Raw genomic sequence first — 24551 nt, 5'->3', positions numbered from 1 at the left:
GCATCGGCCCAGCATTTACGTGCCAGTTCGGAAAGCCCGCTGTTCTTGTCCAGCGTTGCGCCCGGATTAAACTGAAACCTGGCATCAAGTCGCCGCATGTCACCCAAAACCTTTCTTTTGTAATAAAGCCGCAGATCCTCTGGATGTGTTGCGTAGGGGATTGATGGTCAGTATCACAAGCACCTCTGCACACGACAATGACAACACCTCCCTCTTTTAATGTCACACCTCCGGATTTCACCGCCCATTGTGAATTGAGGACACTCAACTGCCCCTCTGGCATCTCAAAGTAATGATAACATACCGGGTCTATAATGAATACGTTGAATGGATACAGCCAACTAACAAAAACTGTTCATTTATGTCAAATTTGTGTAATTCTTTGCTTCAACTATGAAACTAATACATTGAACTTTAATCTAAAAATTAAAGAAGCATTATTTGGATAGCATTTACTCGGGTACAGTGATGCAGCGACCACCACAGAGAGGAGGAGCATCTCCCCTCTCTATATAAGGCCTGAAAGCCTGTCCCTCCTGGATCTGTCCCCGGTCCTCCTCTCCTCCCCCACGGAGATCCCTGCGCGCTCCTCATCTCCCACCACTCTGGTCCGAGGGCTCCCAGAGCCTTTTATCCTCTTCTACATCCGTCTCTCTCCCTCCTGGACGAGAGGGCTGCCGCGCCTCAGCCGGCCTCCTGCAGTCCCGCGTCACTTTCAAGGCGCCTTTCGACCGACCTGCAGCTTTTGACTCCTCGCCGCTTTTGTTTTTCTCAGGACGCGGCTCAAGATGCCAGAGCCCACGAAGAGAGGTAGGAGTTGCTTCTCTCACTATGTGACCGACAAAATTAAGGTTTTAACTGATTTGACATCAAAAATTCATTTCTTTTTGAATTATTGGCTGTTTTTATTCACCTCCTTTTCCATTGCATGAGCGAAGTTAGTCCATCACTTTATGGCTTTCCATGCCAGCTTGTTCATAGCAATCAAAGTGACTTTTGGATTGTATTGTATTACTGATGCACGCATGTTTTTGCCGTCGCGGGGAACGGGAGAAGATGTGAGGTCTGTGTGATCCAACTGGAGAAACACACGGCGATGAAGCGCAGCGTAGGAATGTCAATGAGCGCCGAGCCTGACAGACGCAGAGACCTGCGAAGGATGATGCAACTGGGCTGTACGAGCGTAAATGACAATCTGGTTGTGTTTGTATTTCTGATGATCTATGAGGGTCGATCTGTCGGACCTGCCCCCCCAACAAACTCCCGTTAATCAACTCCTTATTCAACTTAACCCGTCCCCTGTCCTCCACACCACAACGTCACTCATCTGTACCATCGACTCCATCAACATTCCCTTTAAATCCCCTCTTGTCTGTCATTACGATATGGTGTTACCGACCCCCTCCCCTTTAGTCCAGCTCTATCGCCGGGGGGGGTCCGCCCGTAGACCCAGACATGCCCATGTAGAGGGAACGGGACATTTCGTTTGGATCTTTGGAAGCTTTCCTGGTGACAGATGATACAAGTTTTTAATAAACTTGTCATCCTCCAGGGGGCTGTTGGGCATGATTTGTACACAGATACGAACACCTGGCGGAGGGATTCTTCTTGTCCTGCTCCTTCTGAAGTTCCTACCTTTGACTTCATTGCTTGAGTCTTTCTTTTATTGATCTATGGATAGACGGTGGCGTATTAAGGGGATGTTTTAAAATCCTTGCAGAACATCTGTAATTTGGAACAGTGGTCGTTAAACTTTTAAAATTGGTTAACGTTTGCTATTTCGCCTGCTTTCTCTTATTACTCTTTTATACGAAAGAATATACGTTCCCCAAAGCACGAGGGAACCTAGATCCCCCAATGATGTGCGGATCAACTGAACTCGACGCATCATTGTGCTCTGGACAATTGCCGCCGTTGTCTTCATCCACAGCCGTAAACATCCCTGATCCCCCTCAGAGACAAAGCTGAGGGGAGATGGAGGCTGCGGATTCCAGTCGGCCACAAACGCCTCCCGCAAATAGCAGCATGGCCCGCAGAGCAGCAGATAAATGACAGCAGAAAAGTATTGTTCTTCAAACGAGGCGGAACAGCTGAAGTGGAGGAGGCCAGCGGTGTTGTTTTAGACACCCCACTGTCGAGCCTTTAAAAAGTCCCAACCAGAGATGACGGAGCGGCCGAGTCGCCCGCAGATCTCTCGGGACGCGGATTCTTGTCCCTGGAATAGTTCAGAATGAGCGCCCTTTTAATCCCCATCCCTTGTTTCCCTGCTCGTCTCCCCCCACCACAACCGCCCGACCCCCTCCTCCTCTTCCTGTCGCCACACGACTAAACAGACGCCGCCCTCAGCTCAGGTGGGATCGCCCAGAGGTCAGACATCTCCCCATTAAACGTCTGACCCCGTGCCCGGAGGAGCCCGGAGGAGCCCGGCGGCGCTGTTCCTCAGCTGCCACTCAGTTTAGGGTTTCAGTCGCCAACGAGCCCTTGTCTTCGACTCGTGGTGTTTACGGTCCCCGAGGTCCATCACTCTCCCCGGGGCTCTGTCTTTTTGAAATGTTGCTTTGTGTTACACAACAACATCTCACAAATCCACGATACATGGGGGGCCGGCTTGTCAGCGGCTAATTGCCACTTAAGTGCAGCGCTCATCGAGTCCTCAGACTCTTGGAGTCTCATGGAAGCTCCTCTCGCATAACCGAGCCTAAAGTAAACCCCGCAGGCACAACAAGGGCAAACATAACATAACGTAACTCATGTCAGTGTGTTAAAGCAATAAAGGTCATTATTTGGAAAAATGAAGCCTCCGACTGGCGGCTCAGCCCTTCTGTCTGCGCGCCAGCAGGGACGACAGCTGAAAATACCTGGAGTCCCGTCAGCTGCACCGGGAGTCCTCAGATGGGAAACAAAACCTTTCTCTCTTTCTCTCATTATCTGGGTGGAGACGAGACGGAGCGCCGGGCTCATTCTCGGGGGGGCGTGACGTGACCCCGCAGGATTGTGGCCCGCCGGCCAGCGATGCATTGTTTGGAAGTGAGGTGGGGGCACAGCTAATTTTGAAGAAGAATGCACAGAGGGAATAGTTTCAATTGGAGGGATTTCAGCAGCTTGGAAGCGACGGGAGGAAAATAGCTGTGAAAAACGGTGTGTAGTCAGCGGACATACATGGACCTGGGGGGGTGCAGTATTCATAGACGGGGCACAAGCAGCTGCTAGAGACTGAGACTGTCTAGGGAGGCTTTTCTAAACTTTAAGGTTCTATCCATTGAGATGTTTGCCAAACGTCTTTTAGGCAACTAAAGCCGATATAATGGTATATTTTTTAACCACTTTTGTTTTAATATTAAAGGAATACTACTCTTAAATCCCCGTTTAATGAGCTGTACCTGTACTTGCCCTCCTCCCTGCAAATATCAAATCTATTAAATTCAATTATAAAGCAGAAACATAGAAGCATCTGTCTGTGCGGAGTGATGGGATGCAACAGAGCCGTGGTCGCCCTAAATACACATAAATGTAGGCGTTGTCAGTGCATTGACATAGCAAAGAGTATAGAACAGGCCCCTCCAGATGTCCGAAGCCCCCACGTGTCCAAGTTCAACAAGCTCTCGACCCGTCACATAGTGACGCTTGGTCGGGACCCTTTATGTCACTCTCAGCGCAAAGTGTCAATCCACCGCGCTCCACTGTTGGCGCACTCAACTAAACGTGGTTGACCCCAAACAACAACAAGATATGTTTGCAAAATAAAACATCACGGTTCACTTCAAATGAACTCAACAACGTCTTTGGACATGAACACGGGTCTCAAGCAACGGCCTTCCGGTCGTCATCCCGCTCCACTAATCACGCAGATGGGTTTGCGCTGTAGTCACCGGAGAGCGCGAGGGGCGTGACAAAGCGTCGGTATTTGGCGGCATGTGAAGACAACGAGCTGGTACTCGCTGGCTCTGCGCTCCTGTGACCCAGCAATAACAAAGAGACGTCCATTTTAACCCACTCGGTGCGGGTCTGGCATGCACGGACGCTGCGACCCGCGGAGGCCTTCGCATTGAGTCCCGTTGCAGGCTTTGAGTGTCGTCTCCAAGCGTTTCTCTGATGCTACCCCACCACCATTAGTTTCACAAGTCTAGACGAGGCAAGAGGGCGAACAAATGGTGCGTCATCCCAGCCTGATCTCCAAAACCTGTTCGTAAAAATGTATGCGAAAATCTTGAACATACAAATTCGTAGTGATACATACGAAATGAATACGGACTGCGACTGATGACGTCACCCTATTCAAAGTGAACGAGGACCTGCACCCCGTAAACACACTTTGTGAAGTCTAACGATGTAAAATAAGCGTGTTATGATTGCATGTTTAACGAGAAATCAATGTTAACTTGTAAGAATAGAATACTAACGCTAACCCCCTCAAAAAAATCCAGTGTTGTTCACTCAAGGGGCGCCAGTTCGTATGTATTGTTACGAATTTGTATGTTCAAGATTTTCGCATACATTTTTACGAGCAGGTTTTGGAGATCACGTTGGTCATGCGGGCCTCTCTCGTCATCAGTTACGAGCACGAGGAGCCACTCATCCGGTACGAGGAGGATTCGGCCCGGTGCTGATTGCGTATTCGAAAAAAGTCAACGTGCACAAACGGACAGGCATCCGTGAGTGATCATCTAGCGATCATCTGTTGTTGTTTCGACGGTGATGTTTTTCGTTTCTTCTTTTTCTTTTAGACGAGACGGCAAACGGCCAGCCTGAAGGTGAGTGGAGGGCGACAGCCGTCTAATCTCTCTCTCTCTCTCTCTCACTGTCACATTACGGTGCAGCAGATTGTAGCTGCTCAAAGTGCAGCGTGCACAACGACAGACATGTGTTCATCTAAATAACGCACAGGTGAAAGGGGGACAAAGTGAAGAAACAGCTCTGAATTTGCACCAAAATGCACGAACGCAGTGAAATAGGACTGCAGCCAAGAGTCGGCAGTAGGGACGCGCTGCTGCGCTCCACGGCGTTCAGCGGCGACGTCAGCAGCTCTCACATTCCTCCCGCCGGCCCGCTGATCCGTCTCTGTTGACTCAGCTGCCTCCCCGGGCCGCCCCATGTGAGCAAGGTGCCGGCATGTAGCTGCTGGCTTTCTGCCGCCGCTGGGGTTTGACCTTGGATGTGCAGCGTCTTCAGGCCCGCGCACGGTCGGATGGGCGGAGAGCTCAGAGTAAAAAAAAAAAAAAAAAAAGAAATCCTGTGGTAAATTAGTCAGATTTCTCAGAATTATCAGCTGAAGCTGTGGAGTCACCGATCAACATGTCCACAATCAGACTGAGTACATGTCTCGGGCTGACACGAGCACTATGGGATTAGTAACTGTGATGTCATCCGTTACGCTGCGTGATCCCACTGCTGTAACACTCAATCATGTGTTGTTTGCCAAATACAAAACAGGAACACACAAACAAAGGGTTTACATGCATTTCCATCCATCCGCGACGCCTTTTTAGTGCAGTTCCTCTCTTGTTGCAAACACATGCCGGCCATATCTCAAAAAGGTTATGAGGACAGTTATAAAATGTATGTAGGCCTAAACACTGCCTGATGATGCATGAGACTTCCAGTGGGTGTTGTAGTGATGCTACAACATTCACTGCTTACTCCACAACATCTCAATGGTGGGAGTCGCCATTGAAATGATGTCATGTTTTTCAATATGCATTTAAATTCATATACATAACTTCATTAGCATAATCCTGACACATTAACAGCACACAATTCTCTTGAAATTCTGTTTTTTACCTGGGTTGTATTAAAGGTGAGAATGGAGTGATAACGTGTGCGTGACGAGGTGCAGGCGGGTCGGAGTAGATCAGTGAGCCGGCACACGTTTGCGCGTCACGATGTGTGTTGGTTCCAATGTGTGCGTTTTGACTGAGAGAAGCACTGCAGATGCTGAATCTTTTTGTGCTCCTCAAAAGCAGCTGTTCCATCCACCACTATATATTTGTCACATGCTCAGAAAGTGTTGCCCCAGACAGTAACGGTGTCCTGCCCCTACCTGAGATTTCCTTGGAGATTTCTCCACCCCCAGGTGGGTAAACCCTGACACCCCCACCCACGCCTCCCCAAAGTTCTGTTGCACATTCACATCACGTTTTGTGTGTGCGATCACAGTTTTTTCTTCTTAATTAATTCACTCTGCGAGGCCGGAAGCTGCACTTTTCACCTCGTATGTTATTTGGGTCGGCTGTAAGAACGCTCGCCGTGCACATATTCACGTGCCTGCGCTGCTCTTCCTGCTTTTCGCCCCGACGCTTGGCGCTGACAGTAACTCGTGCTCGTGGCCGTCTTTGTGTTGGTGCAACTGTGTGACGTGCTGAGTCATCAGCCAAGGAGGGAGCAGAGGGGTTCGGGGAAATTGGGTTCGACTCGGACACCAACGGTGCGAGTCAGTAAATCCCTACTTCCTTGATCACTTTGCAGGATAAGATATGCAATGACCAGATAGTTGCTCCGTCGGCGCCACTCATACGTGACATCAATGGCCATTTTTGTGCTTTATTTACACATTTTGGACATTTTGAATGAACGATTTGGGTTGTTCTTGTGGTTCTATGGCAGGTAAACTCATTCGGTCAGTCCACCATAATGGTTTAGACTGAAATATCTCACCAACTCTTGGATGTATTTCCATAAAATGTCACCAATTGAGGTCGCGACTATCTGGTCATCAGCTATTTACACCCACCTTGTTTGAGCAAGCATCATTTGGCAAGGCTCCCCGGTGGTTGTGTCGATGCTTGCTGCTCCAGCTTGGCGCTTTGTCTGCTGCACAGAAGCGGTAGCAGAGGGGAAAGAGCCAGTAGAGACTGATGGGAAGAAACCAGAGCCCGAGCCATTACAAGCTGTGGTGGCTCGGGAACCGAGCCCCGCCTTGAAAGGCTCAAACCAACCACAGCCGGGTGGGGTCGGGGTAAAAGAGCAAGTGGAGTCCGGTAGCTCTGCTGTAAAGGAAGAGGGCCCTTGCTCCCCCCCACCAACTGGTGAGTATTGCTTTTAAAGTTGAGTGATTCCCATTTCTCTCTGAAATGCATGGTTACCCCTCTAGCTCTTTCACTTAAAATGCAAACAAGTCCTGAAGGTCCTACTAGTCATCTCAGTTGTTGATCTGTGGCCCGGGTTTGAATTCTCCAAAAGCACCGGACTTCACTTGGTTGGATCCATCTCTAAATTGCTTCTTGCGATTCTTTAAATGCACCCAGACATCCGAGAGAGTAAAAAAACGTATATACTTGCGCCTCCGAGGAGTTTCAGATGTCTCAACTAATGAATGAGAAGTAATGTTTTCTAATAAATAAAGACTAAATTAAATACCTAAAATGGCAAAATGAAGGGGACGCAAATTGTGCACACGGTGAGTTATAGAACGTTTCATTCTCTCATCCAGAAACATGAATGTAGAGGGAGAGGTAGAACAAACACACGCTAAATAAAGTATTCAATACCAGCCAGTCGGCTGGTGTCCATTATGTATTATCTCCAAGGTAAGTTGGAATGAATTGCGCTCAGGTGTAAAAGCTCATATCGTGCTTCTGGCTTGGTCTCGAGCTTATTTTTGTTGTGGCAAAATTTGGGTTGCGTCTGCTGCTTTACGGTTGATTTGTTTTTGATACACCCGTGTGTGTGTTTGTGTGTGTGTGTGTGTGTGTGTGTGTGTGTGTGTGTGTGTGTGTTTTCTGCGCTGCACTGGGAAAGACAGCTCGTGCTTTTGTTTGAGCGGCGTGAGAAGCTCGCTGTAATGACCGTGCATGATCACATACTGTTTTATCTGTGAGAGCTACAGCAGATAAGGTCAAACCACCAGTTGATATTTTGGTCCCATTCCTCGTGTCCAAGAGCTGCATGTCGTACTCCACTCAGAGGCGTGTCTTCTCGCATGCGCTGCTCCGTCAGTCTTGTGGCTCTTCGGCCTGCCAGTGATGGAAATGGAGCTTTTTGATAGGTGGGTCTATTTGTCCGTTACACCTTCATTACAGATGATGATGCTGCAGCCTCTACCCCGTCCCCAACACCCCGAGCAGGTTGGTACCCTAGACAGCCCTCAGTACTTCCTAATGTGCTGCTCCTCTCCTCCCCCCCTGAGGAGTCATGCTCACATCGATCACCTCTTGAGTACTTTTTGGGGAAGAGCGCTCTACTTGATTCAGTTTATTTGTCGGTGCACTATATTGTGGCGAGGTAAGAATAGCTAAATGAAATGATTCATTTAATTTCACAAAAAGACTCAAATCTATGCAACTCCACAGAAAAACGGTATAAATGTGTTTGTGCAGATTTGCATGTGAAATATTCCGATGTATGTCCAAAACCGCGGACATACACATAGTAAATGTGTGATTTTTAATATAGTTAAACTGATACTTCAGATTTTGTAAACGACAAAATGTGAAGTGTTACTTGCTGTGTCTTATCTTGTCTTATCCATTTATTCTCTGTCTTCCCAAAAGTAATTAGAGAGCAGTGAAGCATTTAGCCTGTAACGTAAAGTCTATACTTTATACGTCTTTTAAAGACGAGTGACATGTGGTTTTAGCTTCCGAGTGGAAAGGAACAGATACTTCTCCGATGGAGAACATGCAGCAGCGCGTAGAACTCACCCGGATGTAGACGAATATCCACCAAACCGCCCTCAGTAGTTGATCTTATCCTCATTAATTTCAACAATAACTCTGCTTTTTTTCACAGAGGACGCCAATTCGCTCAAGAAACTGTCAATTGAGCTGCCTAGTAAGACTCCTCTGTTCACTACCACCCTTTACTTCCCCTGAAACCATTAGCCGACTCTGAGTCCGGTTCCCCGCTGACTGAAGGAAACATGTGTGTCTGGAAGAACGCTTGTCCATACAAAGAAAGTGGCGATGGTCAAAATGTAATTGGCTAACACATTAACACACACCTGTTCTCCTACAAATTACTTTTGTTTGTCTAAACACATAAATTGCCATTTATGTGAGCACGTTTGGACTTCTGATCATAACAGTCGGATCTCGATTTGGCGATCAGTCAGTCCATCCATCCATCTGCACACCGCTTATCCTGCACACGGGGTCGCCAGGGGGATGGACTCTGTCCCAGCCAACTTCGGGCGATAGACGGGGGTTCACCCTGGACTGGTCGCCAGCCAATCGCAAAGTGTCGCCCGCAATCAGTCATTATTACAGGATAAAGCTTGTTTTAAAAACACTTTCCGTACAGAATTGCTCGATCAATCCTCGCGAATCCCTGATCGCTTGCTGCTTTTACTTTTGTGCGTGCTTGCTTCAGTGGACTTTACAGTAATATTCCTTAAAATATGCTGTAAATTTCTCTCTGTCTTTGTTTAGATGATAGCGTGCCGGCCATGGGGAGAAAAGACTCAGGTAATGAAGTGTTAGCTGAAAAACACTGATATGAAAATCATGCCCTTTTCTAATAACCTCAGAGGGGAAGATCGGCATCGGAAAAATCTCGTTGCGGCTGAACCGGGTTCCCTATTTTCATAACAGCTGCTCAAATGTAGGCGTGCCAGCAATTTAGAGGCAGCCGGGTTGATGCGACTCATCGCTGTGTTGTGCAACGTCAACAAGATTGTTTCCCGAACAACGACAGTTTGTTGGCCAATTAAATCTTCTTCATTGGTAAAAGTGATTGAAAGGAAGCGGGCAACATTCAACGGATCATTTTGTCAACATTGAACTCGCATAAATGGGGAACAGTGAGATTCAAACACACTCAGACCATTTCTGCCATCACAAAGAAGACTCAAGAATCAGGAAAACGTCCTTTAAATGTGACCTCTTTGTGTCTCAGTGTCTGTTTCATGGTTTCTGTTGAATGAAGAAGTGATGACTGACAGAGAGGAATGTCCGTCTTCCTGTTGTAATTCTCCCCTGGCGAGAACGAAGCTTTTAATTGAAAAGTAAACGGCGGGTTTATAGATTCTTCAGCTGCGCTGCTTGCGCAGCGACGACGGAGAGCATTGTGACGGTGTGTTGTGTTTCTCGTGACTGCCCAGTGTGGTCTCTGGGAGACGGCCAGGGCCCCGAGGACCTGGACAAGCCCGTGGACACCCCGCCGCGGTCCACCCTGCTGATAGAGAGTCCCCAAAGTGCCGTCATCCTCGTGGGTGAGTGGTGGAACAACCCTGAGGAGATGAAAATACATAGTCCCCCCGTGTGAAGAATCAAATTGATGAAGTTTTTTACAGTCCTTATGCCAACTTCAACCGTTAAAATGACTATTGACCTCTTAAAAATCACATAAAGTAAAGTGTCAAACTATACTTCCAGATGAGCAATGACCTCAGCATCAACATTTCTAAATAAGGGCAGAATTAATATGAATTTTGAGATCATAGTGCCCCCACAGTTTCATATTACATTAAGCGTTCAGTGTGACATTCATGGTTTATTGGTTGGGTTGTTGGATACTTCATCACGCCATGTTTCTCCGTGACTTAAGGTGGAGACATCACCTTTGTTGCCAAGGTGGAGGCCAAAGATCTCCTCCGCAAACCCACAATCAAGTGGTTCAAAGGAAAATGGATGGATCTGGCTAGCAAGACAGGAAAGCACTTACAGCTGAAAGAAACCTTTGACCGACTGACCAAGGTACCGTACAGCAAAGCCTGTCACAGCTCCTACCTCACAGTAATCCCTTTATACCCCCATCTCTTTATATCTCCCCCGGCAGATCCACACATTTGAGATGCACATCGTCAAGGCCAAAGACAACTACGCTGGAAACTACAGGTGTGAAGTCACCTACAAGGACAAGTTTGACAGCTGCTCCTTTGACTTGGAAGTTAAAGGTTTGTTGAGGCGCCGCGCGGCATCACTTTGTCGTGACGGCTGAACAGCGTACAGACTGGAACGTGTGTTGTTGCTGTCTTACAGAAGCTGAACAGGGCTCACAGAATATTGATATTCGATCGGCTTTCAAAAGAAGGTAACAAAAGAACTGTGAACAGCGACAGTTCTTTGTTTGTTTTTTTTCTCTTCAAACTGAACAAACAATAAACGCTCCTGAAAAGTGAAGAAATATTTCATATTGTACCCGATTTAAGTGTGACGACATGGTTGTAATATTGTCATTAACCTCTCTAAAAGATAATTACAACTCAACCTGCCAACTGTGTAATTGAAGGCCAACTCTTGCATTTGAAACCCCCCCACAACCCCAAACAATGTGTTCAGGAAAGCAACGCAAAGCGTCCCGGTTTTACAATATTGCTGCACGGGTGGCAATATTTTCACTCCGAAAAAATGCCTCTCACAAAACACCTTGTTTCGAGCTTTTATCCATAAAAGACAAATGAAGTGGTTTTGTGTCAGCGTCAATCGTGTGTTAGCTCGGCGCTAACGCATCGATCTTTGTGTTGCTCTATTAGCATTGTTTTATCGTGCCTTAAGAGTTTCAACTCTGATTGAATCTGTATTAATCTCTCCTTGTTAACAACAGCAGTGAAGGACAAGAGGATGCAGGGGAGCTTGACTTTAGTGGTCTCCTTAAACATAGGTGAGAACAAAATCCCGACACAGAGTTTTTTTTACCTTGATTGTATCCGGCCGCTTTAAAAGCGGCACGCGCATTTCTTCACATTTGATGGCGCAACAAGCAAAAATATCATCGTAATAAACGTCGTGTCTTTTGTCTTCTGCCCAGTTGAGGACAATCATGCATTAATCAATCGTCCAAGTAAATTGGGAATAAGTTGTGTTGTGTTAAACTTGTATTTGTTAACATTTTGGTGAATTTGGTATTAGCCATTAGAGCGCTCACCACGGTGCATTCCTCGGACGACGGGGAGCATCGTTTAAGCGCGAGCGCAAATCTAGGAGTCAAAGGAGGTGACGCGGCAAAATTGTCCATTTACTTTGGGCTTGTCTCTTCTTCTCCCCCTACATATTCAGAAATCAGAGGTTAGTAGACAGAGAATCATAGGTTTTAAAACGGTTAGACCTTACTGCGGGTGAGTACTGTAATCCTGTAGAGTCCCCAGCATGACGTGCAGCTCTAGGAATTGGACGAGCAGAGCGTGTGGGCCTCCTGTAGCACGGTAACACTTCATTTGAAGGCAGCATTCCTATCCGCTCCGGCGGCGATCGGTAATGGCGGAAATGGGAACCCCGAAGCCTCGTGAAGGCGACGCCGGGGAACCATTTTGGATCATTATTGATGCGCCAGTGGGCCATAGAGTAATGACGCTGTAAAATAGTGTTATCTCTACATAGTCGTTTTATCTCAGCTTACTTATGCATATAGAGTCATGCCGCCATGTTTATTTCAGCCTTCTTCATAATTGCCTGAAAATAAACAGATGAGAGGTACAAACGTAGACTGGAATAATATTTGACGCTATTCACCTCCAATCTTTCAGACATTTCGGGAAAATGTCTGTGAAAGAGAGAGCTGTCTGAATGTTCTTTGTGTAAACTAATAAATCCACTAATGTCCAGGGCGTCGTCTTTAACTAACGTCTCACAGATCTAACGTCCTCCATGTCGTTCTCTAACAGTGTCGGAGCATCCCTGGAGTGACCACATTTAAACCAACAAAAAACAAAGGGATGGGCCTACACACACTCTTAAGTGTTGTATCCACACTAAACGATCCCCATTTAAATGACCTCCTTCATTCAGCTCCCATTTAATATTTCCCAATCCATGCTGGGAACCTAGAAAGGCCTTTTATGGAATCACTGATGTGTGGATTTAATGGCAAAGACAATAGAATATTATGAGAATAGGAAATGAAGCTGCTCCTTGTGTTTGCCTTTGTAAGTTGCTGAGACGCTGATGTAGAGGTTCAGCAGGATGGAGATCAGTAGCAGGGACCTTCTGTGAGGCTCAGGTCACATGTGATGGACCACATTTTGGACATTAAAGATGTAATAACTCTTCTTTTTCTTTGACCAAACAGCAAACTCCCACAGGTGACAAGGGTTTCAAAAGGAGATGTTGCGTTGTATTAAAAGGTTAACAAAACAAATGGAAACCACACATTTAGAGGATATATTCAACCTCAAAGTTCCCCTTAGATTGCATTTTTGTCATAACTTCCATGCTTTTTTTTTCCGGTTAGCATTAATAACGAGTCCTCGTCATTTGTGCTCCGCGTCTACGTTTCAAACACTTTAGATTAAACGTTGGCTAGAACACAGTTGACCCTCCGACAGAGATTATAAAAGCCCCCCAGTGTCTCTGCACAGGTAGACAGCTCACCGTGCCCATCCCTTTGTGCGACATGTCCCGAGGAACGAGGTATAACACCCTAAACCAAAGAGCGCTTTACGATTAAGAGCGACCCAACAGCCATTCTAGAGGTTGGCGAGTAGTTCCTCGGGACACGTTGCAGACGCCAGCCGACGACTCGCGCCCTCACGTCGCTTTCCTCGTGTCCGGCTCCACCAGGGAGCCCAAACAGGAGGACGACGTCCCAGAGGTGGACGTGTGGGACATCCTGAAGAACGCCCGGCCGGACCAGTACGAGAAGATTGCCTTCACCTACGGCATCACGGACCTGAGGGGTCTGCTGCGGAGGATGAAGAAGGTGAAGAAAGAGGTGAAGAAAAGCGAAGGTAGGTCGGTTTCTTTTTTTGGGGGGGGGGGGAGAATGTCGATCTTCGTGTCTGGTTGAGGGGATGATTGACTCCTTTGCGACATTTCTTTCGACCTTATTCAAAGCTTTCGCAAAGAAACTGGATCCGGCGTATCAGGCGGACAAAGGTGGAAAGATTCGCCTGGTGGTCGACCTGGCCGACCCCACGGTGGACCTGAAGTGGTACAAGAACGGACAGGAAATCAGATCTTCTCCCAAGTATGTCGCGACGTTTTCCTCGAGCCTCTCCTCTGTCGCCTCTCGCCGTCAACGCGGCACAAATGAAAGCCTTTTTAAAAGAAAATGCATTTCATTTGTGGCATTGCCTATCTTGTTTTTGATATTATGTGTTTTCACATAATGTTTTTTCACCCCTCAAAAGCAAAATGGTTAAGATGTTTCGCAGCACACAGGTCTGTTTTGTCTTTTCACTAATTTACTTGAGCTCAAAAACACATCAGCTGCCACACGGACGTACTTTTTTACCCACATAGAAATATGTGTAAGCCTAAAAGCAGCCTAGTGACCTTCCATTCATGCTTTATTGGGAAGAAAACAGTTACATTTGCAAAAGAAAATCTGATTGGAGACACTTTCCCCTGCGATGTGAATGTAGCTTAAGGTACATTATGAAATGCCAGCGCTTTATATGTACACACATGTATAAGACCCCAGAGCAACGTTTGGGTGAAAATACAGTGTGTAGGTGTCCTCGTCTGTACAGGAAAATATGCTGCCTCCTTTACAGGTCTTTAACCAAGCATGGCTTTGGAACAAACTTAATTACGTAGTAAATACATCTTAAAAAATAATGTGTACTTTAATCTACTATGACTGAAAGGAGACATTTCACATCATCAGCTAATTTTTTAGTGTGGGACTTGACACAGTGAAGCTTATTCTGAACCTTGGAAATAGTGGTTTGACAAAACCCTTTAAAAAGAAATTAAAAGATGCATCTTTAAAATAGATATAATTAATATTGTATAAGATTAATAATTAAATTAATTCATTATTTAAAGCTGATACAGCTGGCATGTTTTAATATGTGGGCCTTCCTTACACACTATGAATCTTATATGTCATTAGAATTATTACATATACATCTCATTACAGCGTGACATATAAGGCTATTAATAAGCTTTGACACCAAATTGATTGAAAATGATCCCCTCAGCTAAAAAGGTTTGTTTATAGCGTTTTTATTAGACATTAGAAGCACAGACATTTATTCTAAAACACCATCCGATACAATGCATACATTCATTAGCTGAGCCCTTTGATCAAAGCCATGCATAGTTAAAGCCATCTGGGAGGTTATTGCTGTTTTACTGGTTTTCAGGGCTCGTCGCTCAGAAGACGTCGCTGTAATAAACTTTCTCTCTCTCTCTCTCTCTCTCTCCTTTCGCACTATTTGCCAGCTACAGTACATAAAACCGTCCAAGCACGATGTCTCTCTGTATGTGTCTGTCTCTCTATCTGTGTGTCTCATCCTGATGCTCTTTCCTGTCCGCCATAATCACCTTCTGTACACTCGCCGTGCCGCGGCCCCGCTCTGCCTCCGCCGCTGACCTTAAGTCAAAGGAAGTAAGTCCGTCCGTTCAGTCCGTTCTCCCTTCTCCACCTCGGTGCTTTGGTGTGATCCCGCCCCTCGTTCCATCCTCACTGTTGGGTTTGTGAAGTGCACTTGAGGCATGTTTAGCATAACAATGACGTTTTCTGCTTTCAATTTTGATTTTAAGAATGATTTTTGGATTCCGTACGTTTCCTTTACTTAAGTTCCGGTATTAAAACCCATTCACATTGAAAATTGTCTGGTATATTACTTCATTCTTAGTGTTGTTGACCAGTGATGTGACTAATGCACTTCTTTTTAGGTACATTTTTGAGCATAAGGGCACACAGAGGATCATGGTTATCAACAACTGCTCCATGAATGATGACGCAGCATATTCTGTAGCTGCAGGAGATGAAAAATGCTCGACAGAGCTGTTTGTCAAAGGTACCTCGTCCTGTTCACCTTCATTTAACCTATAAAGAACTGTGCGCAACAGTGTAGAAATCCCACTAAATTGTGATGTTTTTCCCTTTCTTGTCCTACAGAGTTGCCAGTGAAGATAGTAAAAGACATTGAGGCGGTGAAGACCACAGTGAACGAGAGGGTTGAGCTGGAGTGCGAGGTGTCAGAAGAAGGTGCTCAGGTGAAATGGTGAGACCCAATTTAAGATTTACCAAAAAAATGAACATGTAAAACTTATACTGGACTGCTCAAAGTGCTAAAGGTTATTATTAAATAATCATTTAATAATCATTTAACCAAATTCAAGGACAGGCCACTCTGTGTGCGTGAATGTGACTCATTTCCAAATACTTCCTCCTCCTTCAGGATGAAGAACGGCGTCGAGGTTCCAACCGGCGTGCGCTCCAGATACCGAGTTAAGTGTGAAGGAACGAAACACTTCCTGGTGATCGACGACGCCTCCAGGGAGGACACCGGGACGTACTCAGTCATGGCCACCGGTGGCACGTCCGAAGCCCACGTGCAGGTCGACCGTACGTAGCGTCCCGGACACTTTTTCACAACATCTGCGTCACGTTTTTTCAAAGGATAACGTGGCTCATTCTGTCCCACACTCAGTCAAACCGTTGAAGGTGTTCCGGGACCTGGAGGATGCGAAGGTCTTGCTCGGTCAGCCCATCAAGCTGCAGTGCGAGATTTCCCCGGGCAACGTGCCCGGCCGTTGGTACAGAAACGGCCAGCTGATCCAGCCCAATGACCGCATCAACATCGTACACCGGAATAAGTACGCGTGCCCGTCTTTTCGAACGCTGGTCAGTCCAAAAAACGTTTTCACACCGGCGATGTCTAATGTCGCCGTGGCTCTCCAGGGTTCATCGCCTTGAGATTGCGGCCGGCTCCCTTCACGATGCAGGAGACTACACTTTTGTTCCCGAGGGATACTCACAGAGCCTCTCTGCCAAAATTCACATCTTTGGTACGTAACCCGTTCGTATCTTTTACACTGAGAAAAACGAAGCATGACATTAACTTTTACGGCGTATTTAAATGTTCTTCAGACCCGCCGAGGGTGCATTTGGAGAGCTTGAACTTCCCAGACAACACAGTGACAATTGTGGCGGGAAACAAACTTCGCCTGGAGATCCCCATCAGTGGAGAACCGGCCCCCAGGGTGGTGTGGATGAAGGGAGAGAGGGTAAAGAATACAGCTGGCATTATGATTATTTGTGTTCTTTTATTGACAAGTAAAAATAAAAAATGAAGAAACAATCCATACAAAAAGTATATCCCGACTTCTCGATCCTGTGCATTAAATTCAGACGTAAGCTTTTCATTTTTAGATAAAGCAGCTGTGCAGGAGGTTTCATCAAACGTTACTCAAACAGGAATAATGAGGCGTTGATGAGGACTATTTCAAGACACGGATTAATGGACATTAGGTGTTTTGAGTATTTCCAGCAGCAGGGCAGCATATGAGGGATTGACTCAATATAAACTACAGCTTAAACACTTAAATAGAGGAATAAGTTCAAGTTTCATGGATGCACACTGAAGCAAAAGTGATACGCTATTGAATACAATTCTTGGTATTTTCATGGGATTTGTTGACAAAAGATGTAGAATAGTTATTTTCACTTCACTTTATTTGTTTTAGGTGATCCTTGAGTCAGGCAATCGCGTCCGCGCTGAGACGTGCGGCGACCAGACCAGCCTGACGATTGACGTCACGGAGCGCGAGGACATTGGCAACTACAAGATTGTCCTGCAGAACGAGGCTGGCGAAGCCACGGCCAGCGTCAAAATCAAGGTTGTGGGTGAGTCATCACAAAACCGCAGAGGTAGATAATTACGTTTAAATTTTCTTAAATCCAAATACATATGTTTTTTCTGCAGACATCCCTGACCCACCAGAGGCTCCCTTGGTACCCGCAGTGGGTGGTGATTGGTGCTCAATGATATGGGAACCGCCCAAATATGATGGGGGTTCACCAATATTAGGTAAACATCTTACCTATTACCACGGTTCAAATGTTTGTTGTAAAACGACGAGCTTTCTAACATCTCCTCTAAAGGTTACTTCATCGAGAGAAAGAAGAAACAGAGCTCCAGATGGATGAGGCTCAACTTCGACCAGATCAAAGAGACATCATTTGAACCCAAGAAGATGATTGAAGGAGTGCCGTACGAAGTGCGGATCTTTGCGGTCAACGCCATCGGCGTGTCCAAGCCCAGCGAACCGTCCAAAGCCTTTACTCCCCTCGGTGAGTGAACCACACGTCTCCACAAGCGCCGGCCTTTGAGCTGTTGCTGCCCGTAATGTGTCCCCGAAGGCATTACGAGAGGCTTCAGTTCGTCTAACAGACGTTTCACGATAGTGGAGGAAATCTCACAGAGTGGGTCGGTGACGGCGCGTGTGCGATCTGCCCTTGGTACCCCAGCAACGCAGCTGTTAGCCCACCATCCCAAGCATTCTGACAGTGACCTCCACTGGACATGCAGGAGCTTTAGGGGATATTAAATATGTCTTTATAACGGCTGCCAAATCATCTGCGGATTAGGGGTTTAGGAGATCAGGTCTGTCAGAGGGTTCAATAGGAGTTATATATGATTGTGTATACAAGAATAGATGGATAGAGCACGGACTAATGAGATCTGACTACACTTTTGTTCCCGGCTGGTATGCTCTGACACGCGGATTCAGAGCATACCAGCCGGAGCGAGAGGCGCCGCTCTCACGTCTTCGCGACTTGCCAAAGTGGATGTTTTCCGATGTCGTTCATACCCATCGTTGGCTTGTTGCTATGACTCCTCTGATCTCCAAAACCTCTTTTGCGTCCACCCAGCTGTGACCAGTGAGCCCACCATGCTGGTTGTGGACGATGTCACCGACACAACAGTGACCGTGAAGTGGCGTCCTCCTGAAACCATCGGAGCTGCCGGTCTGGACGGATACTTAGTGGAGTACTGCGTTGAAGGAAGTGAGGCCACCTAAAGTCTTGTAAAGATTTCAGAAGTTGTTTGACCGTCTGAGCATCCCTTTGGTAAAACCGATACCGGTTCCGATTTCTCCCCACAGCGGATGATTGGCAGGTTTCCAACAGTGTGCTGACGGAGAAGACTAAGTACACCATCACTGGTTTGACTACTGGGAGTAAAATCTTAGTGAGAGTCAAAGCCATCAACGCTGCCGGAGCCAGCTCTCCACGGACCATTCAGCACGCTCTCCTGGTCAAAGAAGTTATTGGTGAGCTCCGAAAACAGCCGTGGAGTATTTTAAACATGAAGCTTCGCAGCTGTCAATCACATCACGAAGGGAACGATTAAAACATACATCAATACTGACGCCCAACGGTCTGTTTCCACCTCAGAACCACCAAAGATCCGCGTCCCCCGACACCTGAAGCAGACGTACACTCGTAGAGTCGGAGAAGCAGTCAACGTCGTTGTGCCGTTTATGGTACAGCAAAACTCCAGTCAATGTTCGCTGTATCTCTGAGCAGAACCATAGACTGTGTGTGTGTGTGTGGGGGGGGGTGTCTGCAGGGAAAGCCCAGGCCTAAGGTCACCTGGCTGAAAGAGGGCACGGCCATAGACCCGACCCACGTCAACATCCGCAACACGGACTGTGACAGCATCGTCTTCATCCGTAAAGCGGAGCGCAGCCACTCTGGAAAGTATGAGATGACTGTGCAGGTTGAAAACCACGTGGACACTGCCGTTCTAGACATACAAGTCGTAGGTAACGAAGTTTTTTTTTTACAGCAAATATTCCCTAAACTTAAAACAATGATAATAAAAAGACCACAATCGTTGTCTCTGATTGTTAGACCTACCTGGGCCTCCTCAGTGTGTGAACATTGAGGACGTTTGGGGAGGAAATGTGGCTCTGGTCTGGACTCCTCCAAAAGACAACGGCAACGCCCAGATAACAGGCTACACCATACAAAAGGCAGACAAGAAGACAATGGTAGGTGATCAATTTGACTGGATGTTATACTGCAAATACAGAATTGCGTGCTTCGATCTGCTTTTTTTCAGGAGTGGTACACGTGCATAGAGCATTACCATCGCACCTGCATCACCATCCCAGAGCTGGTGGTGGGGAACGAGTACTTCTTCAGGATCTTTGCAGAGAACATGTGTGGCCTGAGCGAAACTGCCACCCAAACCAAGAAGAGCGCACTCATCGTCAAAGAAGGTAACAACGATGGCAAATCGCGATGGTTACTGACAATTTCTGATGGGGAAGTATGCTTCCAAAGGGAAAAACTTGGAGCAAAGGACATGCATTTAACGTGTCAAATGGCAATAAAGTTGTACTTTATTTGCCGACTGTTCTTTTTCCACAGTTATCTGAAAGGCAGTCAGTGATTAAAGTGAGCCTGAATTGATGCACAGCCACTTTAAAATGCAAGTGGAGGGGCTGTGACACCGACGGGCCCTTTGACAGCGGTGTTGTAGACTCAGACGATGATAAACAAAGAAATATTGTCCTTCCCTCATCGCTTAGGGATTTTCCCACATGATACCGCTCAGAGACAGTATCATGCACAACCCCGTTCCTCTACCCTTACCCCGACAGGCATGCAGTTGAAAACGCACGACTACAACGACCACGACTTCATGGAGCCGCCAAAGTTCACGCAGCCGCTGATCAACACTTTTGCCATCGCCGGCTACAACGCAACTCTCAACTGTAGCGTCCGAGCCAACCCGAGGGTAGGTGCCAGAAGCTCAGAGCGCATGCGCGGGGGTTACGGGTGTTTTATGGCGGGACACAATGATTGTTTTCTTGCTGCTGACGTGTTTCGTTATCTGACCGCAGGCCAAAGTGATCTGGATGAAGAACAAGATGGCGATCCTTGACGACCCGCGCTACCGCATGTTTAGCAACCAGGGAGTGTGCACGCTGGAGATCAGGAAGCCCAGCCCCTATGACGGCGGCATGTACACCTGCAAGGCCATCAACGACCTGGGAGAGGCCCAAGTGGACTGCAAGCTGGAGGTCAAAGGTCAGTGCGGACCAGGGTGGCAGCTCAGTGGGCCATACTGGGAACCTGTCTGAGGTCTGGTTTCTCAAAGCCTTTCACCTTAAATGTTTTATTTCTTAATTTCTACTGCCTCTTGCCTGTGCCTTTGCTAAAAAAAAGTCTTTTTTTCTTTATCTACAAACACATACAAAAGAATCCTTTTTATACAAAATAGTCAATGTCTTAGTGTGACTCTGGGAAACCAACTCCACTGGAGTGCAGTCGGGTTTGTAGTTTGTTAGCAGTCTACAAAAGGGTAACCCCATTGCCGCTGGATATGTAAGTATTTGGGTTGAACTGCACCTGCTATTCATAAATTAATGGCTACGGTTGTGTGGAAATCCTTCATAACCAGATTATGGGGATTTCTTAATTGGGTTGCACCATTAGAACTATGGAAAAACTTTTATAGTAGTCCAGATATTAGAATGGTATAAATTGGTTGCCAGGAAACATCTGCAGCAACATCCAAGAAGCAATCATTTAGATGGTAGTATAATTGTGGAATTTCAGAGCATTTAAATCAAGTATCAGATCTCTTTCACTCTTGACTCTTAAACCAGATGTGTAAAGATAAATGGATTCAGCAGTGGAAGTTGGGCCCTGTTCATTCCTATAAAAATAGTAAATAGTTTACATAGTTGCCAAACTCATTACAAATTCTGGGTCTGTTATTATGATTCCATGGGGCCTAGACATGTTATTTTACCATTAACATACATTGGCAAAGAGATGTCTATAAATCACCTTTTTTGGAAAACACCTAAATAAATAATTGGGCCCTTTAAGTTGTAAAATGGTTTAATAGAAGAATCCAGAGTCAACACACAGGCAAAATGACCAGTTAGGTGAACTCTAAATTTCCTTTGTATGAAATGACCTGGATCTTCAAGTTACATTATTCTCTTAGTAAGAACTACTTGTGTGGAGCAACCCGTTTTAATTGCTCTCCACTTACCAATTGCTGTTGGAACTTATGAACAGTTGGTGCAGTCAACTCCTGGACATCATTTTCTAAATAAATACAAATAATGAACCAACAATAATCCGTTGATTTGTGTGCAGTGCACATAATATCTGGTGACACATTTCCATCACCACCACATGGAGAGGTTTATCCCCTGTGTTTTCTCTCCGGTCATCTTGTTCATCATCACAACACACAGTCTGTCACCAGTCACTCCTCAGTAGGCATAACATGAAGAGCTGTGATGTTTTTGTGTTTTGTGTAAACTATTCTCCACAGATTTCACTGTCCTCTTTATTCCACACAGTTAACTCCTCATATAAAAGAGTTCAGTAATAACTCAGCAGTACTCCCTGGTGCACACCTATAACTCCACGTTAACATTTTGTTAACCCCTCTTCTCTTCTCTCTCCCCCAGTCCAAACTCAAGAATTGTGAATGTATGTTCTCATATAAGGTAAGCTTTCATATGGTTTTGGCATATGAAGCTTATGTCATCCATTATGCATCTTTCAGCCTGCTTGTGGCTTTTCTCAGTCGGTTGGACTGCGGCAGCTTTTATTCACTATCAAAGCAGGGGCCAGAAAAAGAACATGTGAAAGGGGGCATTAACAAAGCAAGACGACTGCTGCATGACAACTATTGCCAAATTATTCCCCAGTTCTGCTTCCTGGCTGAATTTTAACAGCCCCGTTTTGGAATCTCTTTAGCTGATCCCATAGTTGTTGCTGTGCAATGGAGTGAATTCAAAGACTACCGCTCATTTTTTGTGTGCAGCAGATAAGGTGAGTAATTTATTTTGCAAAACTTGCTAACCTTTGCCAAGAAGTCCAGAGCTTTAGTTTTACATTTTGTTGATTTTTTTTCCGCTATTAATTTCTAATTGTACAGGATCCAAACAAAGCTTCTAATACTGTTATATCCACATTCTGTGTGGACCTGACTTATGAGTTGTCCATTATAGTTCAAGTGGAATCTCTTAGCTTACAGTGGTGAAAAGTACAATGTACGGAAATACTGTAATTAAAGAAATCTTTTAACATTTAGGGATGGCACGCTCATGTGGGGCAGGCTGAATGGCTCAAATAGTTGGAGAGTGCAGATATATTCAATTAAATTATAGATTTATATACTATGTACATTATATTCTAGAACTATAATTCCTTTTATATTTTTGGTAGTTGGTTGCTGCATTGAAAGTTTAAACTTCTTATGATTATTTTAAAGTTGCTGGTGCACAATTATTATTATTATTGTAACAAAGTTTTATTTGGTATTAGTTTTACAAAGTTAGGATATCAATGTTTAAGTCAAGCCTGAATAGAATAGAAAATAGAAAGAAAAGAATATCTCAGAGATCGGTACAGTAACTTCATGTTGTTGTGCGAGTGTTTTGTTCCTCTTGCAACAGTTTTTAGAAACTTTATTTGAGTAATTCCACGTCATACCGCTTCATACTAAATCTTGTTTGGGTATTGTGCTTATTTTTGTATTACGTATTTTAACTCTATTACATTTATTTGACAGATTTAACAGCTTGTATTTTTTTTCTCTCAGCAAAATTGTATTCATTCAACATCAGATAAGCCTCTAAAATATGAATGTGTATTTTCGGTTTAAGTGCTCCTCCTCAATTAGCCACAATAGTGCAATTTTGTTGTACTTTTAATGTTGTTGCATTTTCCCAGTACAATATACAATGCATTATTACTAGACTAAATTTACATTAGAGACGTTTGACCTGCATTTTATTTCAGTGGTATCAACTGTGCCTCTGGTGCTGCAAGCCTGAGCCGATGCAGACGTTTACAAACTGAGTGTGCATTGCCAACATACTTGTCCTCCCCTCACTCTTTACCCAGTGGTTTGAACTCCTCTCTTCTTTGCATTCTTTCTTGTTCTGTCATATTCTTGCTCTTCTTTCCCTATCCTCCTTCCTCTTCCTCTCTGTTTTTTCACTCCCCACTTCCACCCCTGTCCCTCCAAAGAATATTATAAGAGAATCTTTCCTCTCGTCCCTCAGGAGGCTTCACGTTCTACGAACTAATGAAACGCGGAGTTCCCCTGCACCTGATTGACAAGTACATGAACGAGAAGACTGTCGAGCAAGAGAAGTAAAAAAACGGATCGAGTGCAATGAGACATTTACGATTTGCAGGCACCTGCCACTGATAGTTATCCCCTGAGCGGCGTGAAGGTTGGATGGAGGGACGATGGAGCGATGGCGAGACTGTTCTGTGGTGTGGCATGCTGTGTGCAAGTTTGGAGCTAAAACTCTATAGAAATATAAAAAATCCTGGTCATTTTTTTCTCGCCCTCTTGTGTTCAAAAGACTGTGTAAGCTAAGATGCATGCAGCGTTTTGGGTCTAGCTTTGATAAATACATGTAGTGTGTAAAATACCAAACATATACAAAGCCCATATATGGCACAGTGAGACAATACTTTACATTTTGATTCTTGTTGGGTGTTTGCTGAAGGTAATAATTTATTTCTGGGGTCTGAAAAAAGGGAGAAAGGGAGTGTTTAAACAATGTTTCAGTGTTTGTATGTCAAATAAGTGAATTGATGTAGAGGTTTACACACAGTCCATATTCTGCATGACACTATGCTTTTTGGATTCATATTGGACTTGAGGTTTGATTGATGCTCAGTTATGTGCGCATGCATTTTACCTTTGTAATTAAGACCCACACATTACAATAAAAAACAAGTTGTATTAAATGTGATTTTGGTCTGAGAACTATTTTTGTTTGGATTGTAATACTATGACTAACTGTCTGGGGAAAACAATGGAAGCTTTCACACAGAATTAGTTCACGGTGGTGTGAATTCAAACTTCCGTCGGAATTTGCGTGCATAAATAATAACAGCTAAATTGCACATGTGGAATGAATTATAATTCAAACGTGGATATG

The 24551-nt window shown here is 45.4% G+C and overlaps 1 protein-coding gene across 17 annotated transcripts; it reads left to right on the top strand.

The window, feature by feature from the left end:
• The first annotated feature begins 537 nt into the window (after positions 1 to 537).
• On the top strand, positions 538 to 24362 carry mybpc1 (myosin binding protein C1). Of its 17 annotated transcripts, XM_078100381.1 has the most exons (34): positions 538 to 810; positions 4725 to 4751; positions 5999 to 6070; positions 6816 to 7022; positions 8016 to 8060; positions 8725 to 8766; positions 9363 to 9398; positions 10034 to 10144; positions 10480 to 10628; positions 10711 to 10828; positions 10914 to 10965; positions 11479 to 11535; positions 13431 to 13597; positions 13704 to 13836; positions 15196 to 15204; positions 15495 to 15619; positions 15721 to 15826; positions 16004 to 16170; positions 16256 to 16421; positions 16507 to 16613; positions 16696 to 16832; positions 17292 to 17451; positions 17531 to 17635; positions 17710 to 17898; positions 18481 to 18615; positions 18714 to 18881; positions 19006 to 19094; positions 19181 to 19376; positions 19465 to 19604; positions 19676 to 19835; positions 20220 to 20356; positions 20463 to 20649; positions 22053 to 22091; positions 23658 to 24362. In XM_078100381.1, exons 1-33 carry the CDS (start codon positions 789 to 791, stop codon positions 22070 to 22072), a joined length of 3741 nt encoding a protein of 1246 aa, XP_077956507.1. In that variant the 5' UTR covers positions 538 to 788; the 3' UTR covers positions 22073 to 22091; positions 23658 to 24362. The 17 variants fall into 17 exon arrangements, with proteins under 17 accessions (XP_077956507.1, XP_077956508.1, XP_040030042.1 ...); XM_078100382.1 differs by lacking the exon at positions 15196 to 15204; XM_040174108.2 differs by lacking the exon at positions 22053 to 22091.
• Positions 24363 to 24551: the final 189 nt, after the last annotated feature.

Source organism: Gasterosteus aculeatus, chromosome 4, assembly GCF_964276395.1.
Source record: "Gasterosteus aculeatus chromosome 4, fGasAcu3.hap1.1, whole genome shotgun sequence".
Lineage (NCBI taxonomy): Eukaryota > Metazoa > Chordata > Actinopteri > Perciformes > Gasterosteidae > Gasterosteus > Gasterosteus aculeatus.
The sequence above is the reverse complement of the archived record's forward strand: the minus strand, read 5'-3'. Positions and strand labels throughout refer to the sequence as shown.

Bases quoted from the DNA above. Each gene is read 5' to 3' on its own strand.
- mybpc1 (XM_040174108.2), top strand. From the start codon at position 789: ATGCCAGAGCCCACGAAGAGAG. The intron at 13,598-13,703 runs GTAGGTCGGTTT...CCTTATTCAAAG, and splicing joins AGAGGTGAAGAAAAGCGAAG to CTTTCGCAAAGAAACTGGAT. The intron at 15,620-15,720 runs GTACCTCGTCCT...CTTGTCCTACAG, and splicing joins GACAGAGCTGTTTGTCAAAG to AGTTGCCAGTGAAGATAGTA.